Raw genomic sequence first — 12,201 nt, forward strand, 5'->3', positions numbered from 1 at the left:
TGGCGACACACGCTGGATAATATGTCGCGACAGAGGTAAACGTACTCGATTAATACGTGTCAGCATAGAAGATACGATGGAATGATTTCGCGATTCCTGCCACCCTTGATCATTTCGCCAGCTCATTTTCGCTTGCTAGCCCAAACAGCGCTACTCCCCCTGCCACCAGCCCCGTGGCCGGTTGGTCGGTGCTCTGTGGGGCCCCACCATGATGTATGTATTTCATACATTTCGTTCATCCATTTTTACGGATCATTTGAGGGATTTATACCAAAAATAAGGGGGATATAAATGTCAGGTGGACCACACCACGTGAAAACAATAGAGATTGGATATCCACCATTTAAATCTTCCTAAGGCCCACTGTAATGTTTATTTGACATCCAATCTGTTGATTAGGTCATAAAGACCCAGATGGAAGGAAAAAACAAAGATCAGCTTGATTCAAAACTTTTATTGCCGCCAAAAAGTTTTTAATAGCCAAGGTTCATTCAACACTGTTTCCTGTAATGTGGTCCACTTAAGATTTGGATATATCTCATTTTTTGTCTCATATCATAAAATGATCTAAAAAAAATAGATGGACGGCATGGATGAAAACATACATCATGATGGGCCCACAGAGCACCGACTACCAGCCATCGGCTGGTGGCAGGGGAGTAGCCAATCCGTTTCCGCCCGAACATGAGACAGATCCAGAGCTCAAGTGGACCACACGACGGAAGCCCTGCAGGAATCTGCCACGTGTCATTGATGATACGTATGTGCTTATAAGATACTTAGAAATTGCGTAAATAAAATTCAAGTATTCAAATTAATTAATTAAACTCTCCGAATTACAGTTCCAGGTTTACATGCATCGTGCGCCAAAAATTGCGCTTATCTCATTATTCGACCGTGGAATTGGTATACATTTATTGGACGGTTAAAAATGAATAACAACCCTGCCTCAAAAAAAACAGGGTGGTTTATAAATCCAGACGATCCATTTTATGTTTCCCACTTGGATGAGGAGGAACACCAAGTTTCAGTCTTAATAAAAAACTCAGGTGGGCCCCAAGAATTGCTTTTAGATGTTTTAGTCACGATTTTATATTTTTTCAGAAGGTGTGGCCCAATTAATCCCCGTATATATATGAATTTTGGGATATCCCATGATATAGAGGGGTCCCATGAAATGCACGGTGTGGATTTTCCCGAACTAATGGGAAGCTCCCGTAAGGTCGACCTCATAGTACCATTTCCTAGTTATGTATGTCATGTATACAAGTTTTGGGTAACTGCGTATCAAGCGTCACGCTTTTCCGAACTCCCCCTTTGCACCGACCACTGCTCGAGAAGAATACGAAGAGTTCGTCTTGCCTCCGTCGCGATTCAGATTCCGGCGTGTGTGGCTGCCTACTGGGGCCCACATGCATAGATTTTAAGTGATCGTAACCGTCCACTCTACGATATTGGAGCTACAGAAGTAAATTAATTTGAATAAAAGTAATTATAAGCATCACTCTACATAGAAGAATTTAATAGAATGAAAAGGATATTTTCAATAGCTCTCATCCATATCTAAAAATCAAGGGATAAGACCACCAATGAATCACGATTATGGGATTATATACCTTACTTATATTACTAAATAGAAAAAGACCATTCAAATCATGGTAGCATCGATCCTTACTCTTGCTCCGGTGGTAGACTCTCCAGAGTTTCAGCGCCTGGTGAAGGGTTCTAGTATACATAGGCCGGTGAAAACCACTACGGTGTGAGTGTGTACAGTGAGTTGATACGTGTCGAGCTGGCCTCAACTCGACTCGGCTCAGCTACTGGCTGACCTTAGCTTGAGCTTGGCACGGCTTGATCCTTGACCCTGACTAGCCAGCTTGGCTGGGTTCGATTAGCAGTGAGGGTCGAGCTTGGGCCAAGATCAAATTGGGTTTACTATTGAGGCATTTCCACAAACTTCGGATTACACCTTCAAAATCTCTTTATATGTTAAACACAAACAAGTATTTTATCAAACACTTTATCGGCAACATAAAATCCAAAAAAAGTTAATAAAACAGGAATGTTTATTTTATCTATGTACTTTCTTTGCCACCAGCAACACTTTGTTGAGTTATTTTATCAAACACTTGGTGAGCAATGTCAATGGCAAAGTAATCGAGTCACCGAACTAATTCGATACGAGTTCAATTCGAGTTGGATTCGATCTAAGTCGAGTTGAGTTGTGGCTTGCTCGAACTCAACTCGATCTCATTTTAGAGCTCAAAAAACAGCTCGACTTAGCTCGAACCGAGTTGAGTTGAGCTAACCGAGCTAGCTTGGTTCGTGTACACCCCTAGTGCGGGAGGTGTGAAGGCGTGTGAAAAAATAAAAATAAAAAAATAAAAAAATAAAAAGCATCTCAACATCCGGGCCCGTCCGTTGCGACACACACCGGATTAACGTATCGCGACAGAGGCAAACGAACTCGATTATAAATAACGTGCGGGAGGCTAAACGACCGCACCGAAGCAAAGCACATACACACAAACCTCTGTGTATATCCCTTAGCTGCTGCTGCCGTTGTTCGTTGCAGGTAGAAAATAACCCTCTATTTTCTTTTGCCTGATTGATATTTACACCCGCCCTGTTTAGTGAATACACCCACTTTTTATTTTCTGTGTCTGAACTGTGCAAACGCTGTCTAGTTGTATTTATAAGTCTGGGACATTTTAAACTTCCCGTTTTTGGATTGGATGTACACATTTCCGTAAATATTTGACGGCAACACTTCCACCTTTTTTCCATTTTGGGAGTAGATGGGTGTGTGGACATTAAACAGGGTGGGTGTAGATATCAATTCCCTTTCTTATTGCTTTGGTGAAATTTCTAACATACGGAGCGGCAGCGGTCTTTGCATGGGATACGTTTTCAAATCTGACAAATGGAGCTCACATTCCGAACCGGTAATCCAGACCATTAATCTGTTGCACCATACTGTGGATGGACAATGCCCCAAAAATCTCCTCTGTAAGACAATCATAACCTTTCGATTTGTGGACTGAAGATGGACGGCTAAGAATAGAAATACAGCGATTGTCCACATTCAACTGAAAATTTCACGAAATTGTCACTTAGATCTTCTGGTTTGTTGTATTTTTTTGGGGAATGGTGCATCCATTGTCGAACATGAACAGAATTCTCTACGAACTCTGTGGTCCAAACGTGATGTGTGTGAAATCTATTTCATCCATCTGTTGCGATCCAAAAAATAAAAATAAAAATCAGGTGGGCCACAACGTGGGGAACATTGGGGATGGGGATGGCCACCTTGCCTTTCTGGGCCCACCCGCATTCTTTCTATCCTAGAATGTGTCGACATTCCTAAAATTACCCTAACCCAAAACTCATGTGTGCTACACAAAGTGAATTTAGAGGTTTTAAGTATGATTTGCAATGTTTTCATTGTGTGGCCCACCTAAGTATGATTTACCAGTCCTTGCCTGAGTGGTAGACTCAAGGAGTTTCAACACGAGGTATTGGGTTCGAAACCCATAGGTGGTGAAATCCCACTACGGCGTGTGCGTGGGTGTGTGTAAAAAATAAAATAAAATCATGTATCATGTATGTTCTGCTCTGTAATACATACATTATTCCTATCTTTGAATCATGTATATGGTTAGCTGTACATGTGGGTTGATCATGCATGTATGTCTAACTGTACAAAAAAAAAAAAAAGGGAATTTGAATTAGTGGGGCCACAACCAAATGCTTGATTTAGGCTTTATTGAGTTGGGTTTATCCCAATGATACATCTTAAATGAAGACTTTATATATCATTTGATGTGAAGATGACATGACACAATTGACAGATGCAGTGGATGTCACACAACAGTTTCTTTGATCTAAACCACTGGTGTGATGTCTGCTGTTGTGGATGGACCATGGCCCTTTGAATAGAAGGTTGAGAAATAAGATTCAGCAGCTCTCAACATAAAGAAAGGCCGAAGGTTATGTTTCAAGAGTAAAAGGCCAAAGTTTAAACTACTAAGATTTCCACTCTGGGAGGCTTTTGTTGCATAGGCCATCCAAGGTGGTCCCATCTAATTGATGGTTTTGATCTATAAACCAGTGGTCCACTTATATAAAATGATAGCTATAGATATTCTAAGAGCCTTGACATACTCCTTTGTAATGCTGTAACCAAGATTGTACAGCAGTTCTGTTTTCAGTTTCTACAAGTGGGATTCATGGTTCATTGATCCAAACCTTTGATTTAGTAAGTCCCACTGTGGATTGTTTATGCATGATTTAGTAAGTCCCACTGTGGATTGTTTATGCATAAAGAATCTCGCAGATGTGAAAATCTCAACTCTAAAATCTGTGGCTAACAAATACAGATTTAAGAAAGACCAGAAAATGACCCCTATTAAACCAAGAAAGTCCAAATTGGACAGATAAATTTCCAATTTTGGAGGTTTTAGGTGCATTTGCCATCCAAGTTGGTTCAATCATATGGACTGTTTAGATCACTGAACCATGGATCCTTGCATGACAATCCAGATTGTACAAATACTGGCCCCATATTGATGGAGCATACATACCATTTCACGTTTTTCATTAATTACTTCTCCTGATAGTTATATTTCTCTAAATAACATGAACTTCCAACCTTGGACAATCAACACTTAAGATATAGTAGAGACATCAGCAAGTTAAATGATGATGATAACTATCTATCCTTTGATAGTTGATTGCCCAAGGATAACCCCAAGCTAAATCTCAATAATTTTGGTTTTTTTATCTCTGTTTTATTTTTTAAAATAATTACAGTCCAATATGGAGAGCACTGAGAATGTCTTGAGGCTGGTTAAAAAGCAAAAGGTGGGTTGCTTGGATCTTGGATAGATTTTGTCCTAAGACAGATTTCTGCACCAATTTTAGAATTAATGGGATTAATTATTCAATTGGAAATATGCACAGAGGAAAAAGGAAGCTTCTCTGAATAAAATACTTCAGCTGGAAAAGAAATTGTACCAGAAACAGACATTGGATTTGGAAAGTGAGCAACTAAAAGTGGAGCTACAAGTAAGGAAGCATATGGAAGAAGGTGACAATTTTGCAAGTTATAAAAATGCATAGTGCCAATTATTTTGTTTTTGTTTTTTCTTTTTGTAATTACAGAATGATATGAAGAGAAGTTCTCTTCAATGTGCAATTTGGGAGCTGAAAAAGGCTGATGAGAATTTCTTGAGGCTGGTTAAAGTGCAAAAGGTGCATTGTTTGGATCTTTGAATAATTTTGTCCTAAGACAGATTTCTAGACCAATTCTAGAATTCATGTGATTTCTAATTTGATTGGGAATATTCACAGAGGGAAAATGAAGCTGCTCTGAATAAAACAATTCAGTTGGAAAAGAAATTGGACCAGAAACAGGCATTGGAGTTGGAAATTGAGCTACTAAAAGGGGAGCTACAAATAATGAAGCGTAAGAAAGGTGATGATTTGGCTAAGAAGAAGATGCTAGAAATGATGAAAGTCCTGAAAGAGAAAGAAGGAGAAATGGAGCACCTGGAAACTCTCAATCAAGCTCTCATGGTCAAAGAACATAGTAGCAACAGTGAGCTGCAGGATGCACGAAAAGAACTAATTTGTGTATGTTTTTTTACCTTTGAAGTTGTGCATAAATTTAGTTTTAGAAGCGACAAGCAAGTAATTATGTAATTTGTTATGTGTCTCAAACAGAGGACAGCTTGTTCAAATTTACTAAAAAAACAAAAAAAAAAAAAAAGAGGAGAGAAGAAAAGAAAAAATCATGGGGAACCTTTCCTTGCCTTGTAGGTTTTTGAAGAGATGTTCATTAGCCATGCATCAATTGGGATCAAAAGAATGGGGGAACTTGATGTAAAACCATTCAAGGCGGCTTGTGCACAGAAGTTTCCAGAAGATATAGCTGAAATTAGAACAATGGAGTTATCTTCCCTATGGGAAGATTACATAAAGAATCCTGCATGGCATCCTTACAAGGTGGTCACAATTGGAGATAAGCAGCAGGTGTGTGTATTTCTTTTATCTAGCATTGCAAATACTACAATGTTGTTATAGTCGTGTGTAGTTGTCTACATACTACATTGCATCTACACAATGGCATTGCTTCTGATTTATCTGTTGGACTGTATCTCATGGCATGGATGCCTCTTTCATGTATGCACGCATTTTACTGATGTTCCAAATGGGTCTCATCATCATCTAAGACTTATTCAATTAATTGGTGTCTGCTATGTGAATCATGTTCTTCCAAATTGGAATATTCATGAATAGATCGTGATTTTGAAAAAATTGGTTACAATATGGCCGCATCGTAACCTTCTAAGTCTTTGTATCGGCCAATACAGGCGATATTGGCGCTTGATATGGTGCTGCAATGGCCATAGTGCCCCATTTATTTTTATTTTTTAAAAAACTCTCTCGTTTTCTCACTCAGTTCTTCGTTTCGACCATTAGGAAAATGTATTATATACTAGATCTAGGCCCGTTTTAGAACCATAGCACAAGTTTTGAGCTAGATTCAATTAATTGAAGTGGAATGAATCATTTTGGGAAAAACTAGGTGGAAGATATCCCTGTTTGTTCTTTTTCCTTCTTTTTGTTGTATTTCGATAGCCCTAATTCATCAAATAATGCATGTTTGTGTTTGATTAGGGGTTTTTTGGTTGACTTTCAACAGGTTCTGTTGAAAGTTCTTATCAAGGATTGGTCTGATACACCATTGAATACATTTTCAGGCATATAAAAGATAGATTGCGGAATTTTATATAGTTTCCTATTTTCCTTACTATTATTATTATTTTGTGGCGAAAAACTGTTTTTGGCTTAGATAAGCCCCTTTGGTCCTAGATGAGTTAAATGCACACCCAAAACTGTAATAGTTTTTTGGACTGACAGTTACACCACTCAAGAGGGATTACTTTTTTTTTATATAGTAAAAGTTGGTTTGGTATTTTTTTTTTTTTAGATATAGCTTATTAGTTTAAACTTACAGCCATAAGTCAAATTCTTGCTTTTTAACTTTTAAGTTCTACTCTCTCTCTCTCTCTCTCTCTCTCTCTCACACACACACACACACACACACACACACACACACATCTTTCTCTTTCTCTTTCTCATCTCCCCATGTGATGGATGATCTATGTCAAATGTCTCTTTGCATGATGGACAGTCCACATTGAAGGTCTGCCCTGACCCGTGTCAAGGGGGGTCCTAATGATGAATGATCTACATCAAAAGTGAGTCCAATATGATGGATGATGCACTTTGAAGGGTGGCCCACATGATGGATGGTCCACATCAAAGTTGGCTCCACATGATGGCAGTGGACATTGAAGGGGTCTTGACATGATAGATGACCCACATCAATGTGAGCCCCTAACGGTGAATGGCCCAGATCCTGGGGTGGGCTTTGCAAGATGGACAACCCACATTGAAGGTTAGACCTGCAAGATGGACAGACCACATCAAATGTGGGCTCCGCATGATGGATGGTGGCCATTGAATTTGTGCTCCATATGATGTACAATTAGCATTGATGGTGGTCCCTGGATGTTGATGTCCAGCATCAAGGTGGGCCTCATGTAATGGGCTTTTCACAACAAAAGGTTGGCCCCTTGTGATAAATGGCCTTCATCTAAAGTGGGCCTGACGCCAGAAAGTTGGGTTGTCCATGATGGACGTCCACATTACCAATGTAATGTTGGAAACCAAGCAAACTTTTTTATTTTTTGGTTGATAAGTATGTTGTTTACCAAATATATGTAATGTAGGAAACCAAACACACTTTTCTACTTTTTCGTTGATAAGTATGTTGTTTACCAAATATATATATATATATATATTACTTTTTGGTTGATGAGTATGTTGTTTACCAAATATTGGATAAGTAGAAAGCATTGTAATGTAGGAAACCTAGCAAACTTTTTGTTTACCAACCATTTATTCTGATCTTGTTAACCTCTCTCTCCATTTTATTTTTTCTTAATTTTCTCCATCGTTCCAGTTTTTATGTGGAAAATGATGTATTCTGGTGTAGGACATAATCGATGAGGATGATCTAAAGCTAAAGGAACTAAAGAATGCTTGGGGCGTTAAAGTTTTCAAGTCTGTAGCAAAAGCTTTGATGGAGATGAATGAATACAATCCTAGTGGACGATATGTAGTACAAGAGCTATGGAATTTCAAAGAGGGAAGGAAGGCGACCTTGAAAGAGGCAATTAAATGTATACCAAAGCATGAACGCAAGAGCTGCCAAAATGAAGGCAAGTAGTCCATAGTCCCATGTTGCATTTAGGTAGTCTTAGTAAATTCTGAGACAAAGGCTATAATGATGATGTTATTGGTGAAGATCTTCGTAAATTTTGGACTTTGATGGGTTGTCTAATTGGTATGAACTTCTAAGTTGAGATGCATGCACTCACAATATATTTTGGGAATGAAAGCTAATGGATTTGAATTACTGCTAGCATTCATATTAGCATGCATTTAAACTGCATTTAGCGTTTAGATTATCTTTGGTAAATGGTGAGTTAAGGGAGGACTTGTATATCGGAAGGAAAGAGGAGGGGGGGGTCTGATGTATCTGCCACAGCTGCCTCTGCTCCAGCCCCTCCGGCAGCTGTCCCTGCCCTGTTTTGGCCCCTGGGTTGGTGCTGGAAGTTGCTGTTCTCCCCCCACGCTGCTTCAAGCTCTGGATTGCTGCTGGGAGTCGCTGCTCTCTTCTTCTCGGGTTTGCCGCTTCTTTGGTCCCCTCGCGGTTTTTCTATTCTTTTTTTTCTTTTTCTTTTTTTCTGGCCAGTCGTATATCTCTGTAATTGGTGTAGAGCATATGATAGGTGAGGCCCAGATCCTTCTTGTTGGGGCCCACCCGAATGGCTGTAACTCCCTGCTTTCTTAATGTATCTCAGGTGGCATGCTTCCACCTTTCTTTTGAAAAAAGAAAAAAAGAAAAAAGGGAGGACTTGTATATGATGCAGCATAGATTTCATCTGCTATTCATACCAAGCTTATTTCTGGATAGCGAGACAATTGTGGAGATAGTTAGCGAAGGCCTGTCGAATGATGGTATATATTGGCCACATTCATTGAGCTTTCGCAAGATGTTGGGGTTTGTTTTCTATATGCATTCATTGGTATCTGACATCAGTTTTTTCCCAATATTTTGTTGTTTTTGATGCATAGATGATGACTTGAAAGGCGACATGCACCCAAAGTGCCTTAGGGCCCACTGCAATTTCTGTTTTAATCCACTGCATCCATGAGTTTCTGTAGTTCATTTTAGGAGGTGAACCCAAAAATGAGGCAGATCAGGTGGGTCACAACAAGAGAAAGATTGAATGCCCACCAGTCCTATGGAAGTTTTGTCTCAGGTTGATATTTGGGTTTACTCTTCATCCCTATAGCAGCCACCTTATAACAAATAAACGTCATGGTGTGGCCCAGTCTCAGGTTGATATTTGGGTTTACCCTTCATCCTTGTGGGAGATGCCTTGTAGGAAATAAACATCATAGTGGGACCCAAAAGTTTTTTGACAGTGGGTATTTTCATCCCTAAAGTTTTATTTGGTGAGGCGCACTTGGATCGGCCTAGTTTTTGAGCTCATATCCTAATGTAAGTGTTGTATTTGATGTCTTAAATCTAGTTAGATACAGGGTTTGTTGATACCATCGATAGTCTGTTTAATGTCACCTTCGATGGCATCGAATAGTGCTCGATCCCATTGAGATTTTTCGGATTTTATCCAATTGGTCATTGACCTATCTTGGCATTTTCCAATGCCATCGATGGATGTTTGATTGAACCTTTGATGACATCAAACATGGATTGATGCAATTGAGATTTTATGGAAAATTGGATTGTCTTTGGACAGTTTGGGTGTTAGTTCGATGTCATCGACTCAACTTCGATGCTATTGAAGAATAAGTTTTAATGACATTGAACATTTTGCGCAGAATTTTGCAGATCTGCAAAATTTGTTTGAGATTCTCCCATAGGCTATAAATATGGGTGTAAACGGGATTTTGAGGTATTCTAAGGTATCTCAAGGGGTTCCTAAATAGTTCTAGGGTTTCAACGGAGTGTGGTAAGGATGAGATTTGAGGTTGTTCGAATTGAGTAAGCTTTCTCTCCTTGTAATTTATGCATTCATAGTGAATTTTTGTCACTTTGTGCCATAGTTTTTTCTCGAAAGAGTTTTCCTTGATGTGTTCTCTTGTGTTTGCTTGGTGCTTTTGGATTACTATCCAAGATTCATCTATGTGTGATTCTACCATTCTCCCGATAGTAAGATGTGACAACTGTTGGATGGAGTGGATGTTACACATAGGGGTGTACACGAACCAAGCTCGCTTGGTTAGCTCGCTCGACTCGACTGGAAAAAGCTCGATTCGAAGCTAAGTTCGAGGCAAGTCGAGCTGATTTTTTGAGCTCGAAAATGAGTTCGAGTAGGCCCTAGCTTGACTCGACTCGGATCGAATCCAGCTCTCAAATCAAACTTGGATCAAACCAGTTCTATGACTCGGTTACTTTGCCATTGATGTTGCTCACCAAGTGTTTGATAAAATGACTCAACGAAGTGTGGTTGGTGGCAAGGAAGGTATGTACATGAAACAAATACCCCTTTTTTCTTGGTTTTTATATTGCTTACAAGGTGTTTGATAAAATACCTGTAAAATCATTGCTTCTGTTTTACATATAGAGGGATTTTGAAGGTGCAGTCCAGGTGTTTGTGGAAATACTGTAATGACAAACTTGGCTCAAATTGGCCTGAGCTGTTGACTGAACCGAGCCGAGCTGGCCAGTCAGGCTCGAGGACCGAGCCGAGCTGAGTTCGAGCTGAGGCCAGCTCGACTCGATTCGACCCGATGTACACCCCTAGTTACACAACATCACTGTCATTTCCTCATTTTTTAAAATTTTTTTTTCTTTTGTAACTCTTGCTAAGTGTTGTTGGATGACTTTCAAAAATCTTACCCTCGTGCATACTTTGAGGTTTGCTACAATGTTCCCCTTTTGCTCTTTCACATCCCACCATGTTGTTCCAACAACTGAACTTTCGGTTCTTAAAAACATATTCATTATCCATGCATATGTACATGTTGAAATCTCAAACGTTATTCCTAACTCACATTTATGTGGATGATGGCTACTTAGATTCTCTAGACTGTACTTGGTACTTTAGGTAGGACAGAAGGCGATGGGATGGTCCATATTGTTAAATCTAAATTACCTGATCCATTGTGGGATTATTTGGATTCAAGTGGGATGTCAACTTGTACTGAAAATGTACGGTTCACATCGATTATAATCCATCACATAGGTCTCATCTTTGTTTTTTTTAAAAATGAATAAATAAAAACTTCTTGAATGGATAATGCTAGGCTTTTGATAAATTGCTTTGAAAATGGAATAATAATCAGTGCCAACCAAAAAACCTTTCAAAATAAAATCAAAGGCTTGGAACCATGTATCCATAACTTGCTTTTCATTGAAATATGCATCAATGTTCTATTTTTAAAAGTTGCTTCCGAACAGGCCCTTGTTTTAAAATTAACAATTTTATTTTTTATAATTATTTGACAATTATATAATTATTAAATTTTGAGCCGGGTATATCAATGATTGAGTCGAGTCGAATATTTGGGTTTTTAAACTGTATGAAGTTTAGGACATTATCAGTAGACTGATATCACAAGTGTATTTAGTTCATTGAAAGATCCTGCATTCTTTATCAATGTGTAGTTCAGATTTAAAATAGTTGATTACCATTAACTAAAATGAGACGAACTCCTTCTCAAGTATTTGCTAAACAGGCCAAAACATTTAAAATAGGAATTATGATGGTGCATTTTCTGTATAGTTGATTCGCCCGGATGGTTTGTCTACATAGAAATGTTGCAAAACTAACCATGATCTGGACCATTCAGTCAGTGGTTCTACCAGTGGTTGGATATTGCAATTCATGGCATGTCATCACGGGTTACTGGTCAGGGTCCTCTGTTTTAAAAAACCTGAACATGGTAAAATATGTTGTGGCACATTTATATGTATGCGTGCATGCATGTGCCATATATTCATGTCAGGTGAGACCCATGTGTTCTTAATATGGAATCCAGGCCGTTGAGACCCTTCATTTTGACTGGATGAAGGGGAAGACCAAATATCGGGTTTCG

At 39.0% G+C, this 12,201-nt stretch overlaps 2 protein-coding genes across 2 annotated transcripts in view; both read left to right on the plus strand.

The window, feature by feature from the left end:
• Positions 1-8,488, plus strand: part of LOC131243743 (factor of DNA methylation 1-like) — a 74,181-nt gene extending 65,693 nt beyond the window's left edge. The window contains exons 4-6 of the mRNA XM_058243291.1: positions 5,353-5,634; positions 5,821-6,033; positions 8,066-8,488. Of these exons, the coding sequence (XP_058099274.1) occupies positions 5,353-5,634; positions 5,821-6,033; positions 8,066-8,299 (729 nt within the window). The 3' untranslated portion in view covers positions 8,300-8,488. The remainder of the gene's footprint in view (positions 1-5,352; positions 5,635-5,820; positions 6,034-8,065) is intronic.
• The window catches only part of LOC131243741 (factor of DNA methylation 5-like), a 43,043-nt gene continuing 33,376 nt past the window's right edge, over positions 2,535-12,201 (plus strand). The window contains exon 1 of the mRNA XM_058243285.1: positions 2,535-2,546. The gene's annotated coding sequence lies outside the window, so the exon portion shown is untranslated. The remainder of the gene's footprint in view (positions 2,547-12,201) is intronic.

This window comes from Magnolia sinica, chromosome 4, assembly GCF_029962835.1.
Source record: "Magnolia sinica isolate HGM2019 chromosome 4, MsV1, whole genome shotgun sequence".
Taxonomy (NCBI): domain Eukaryota; kingdom Viridiplantae; phylum Streptophyta; class Magnoliopsida; order Magnoliales; family Magnoliaceae; genus Magnolia; species Magnolia sinica.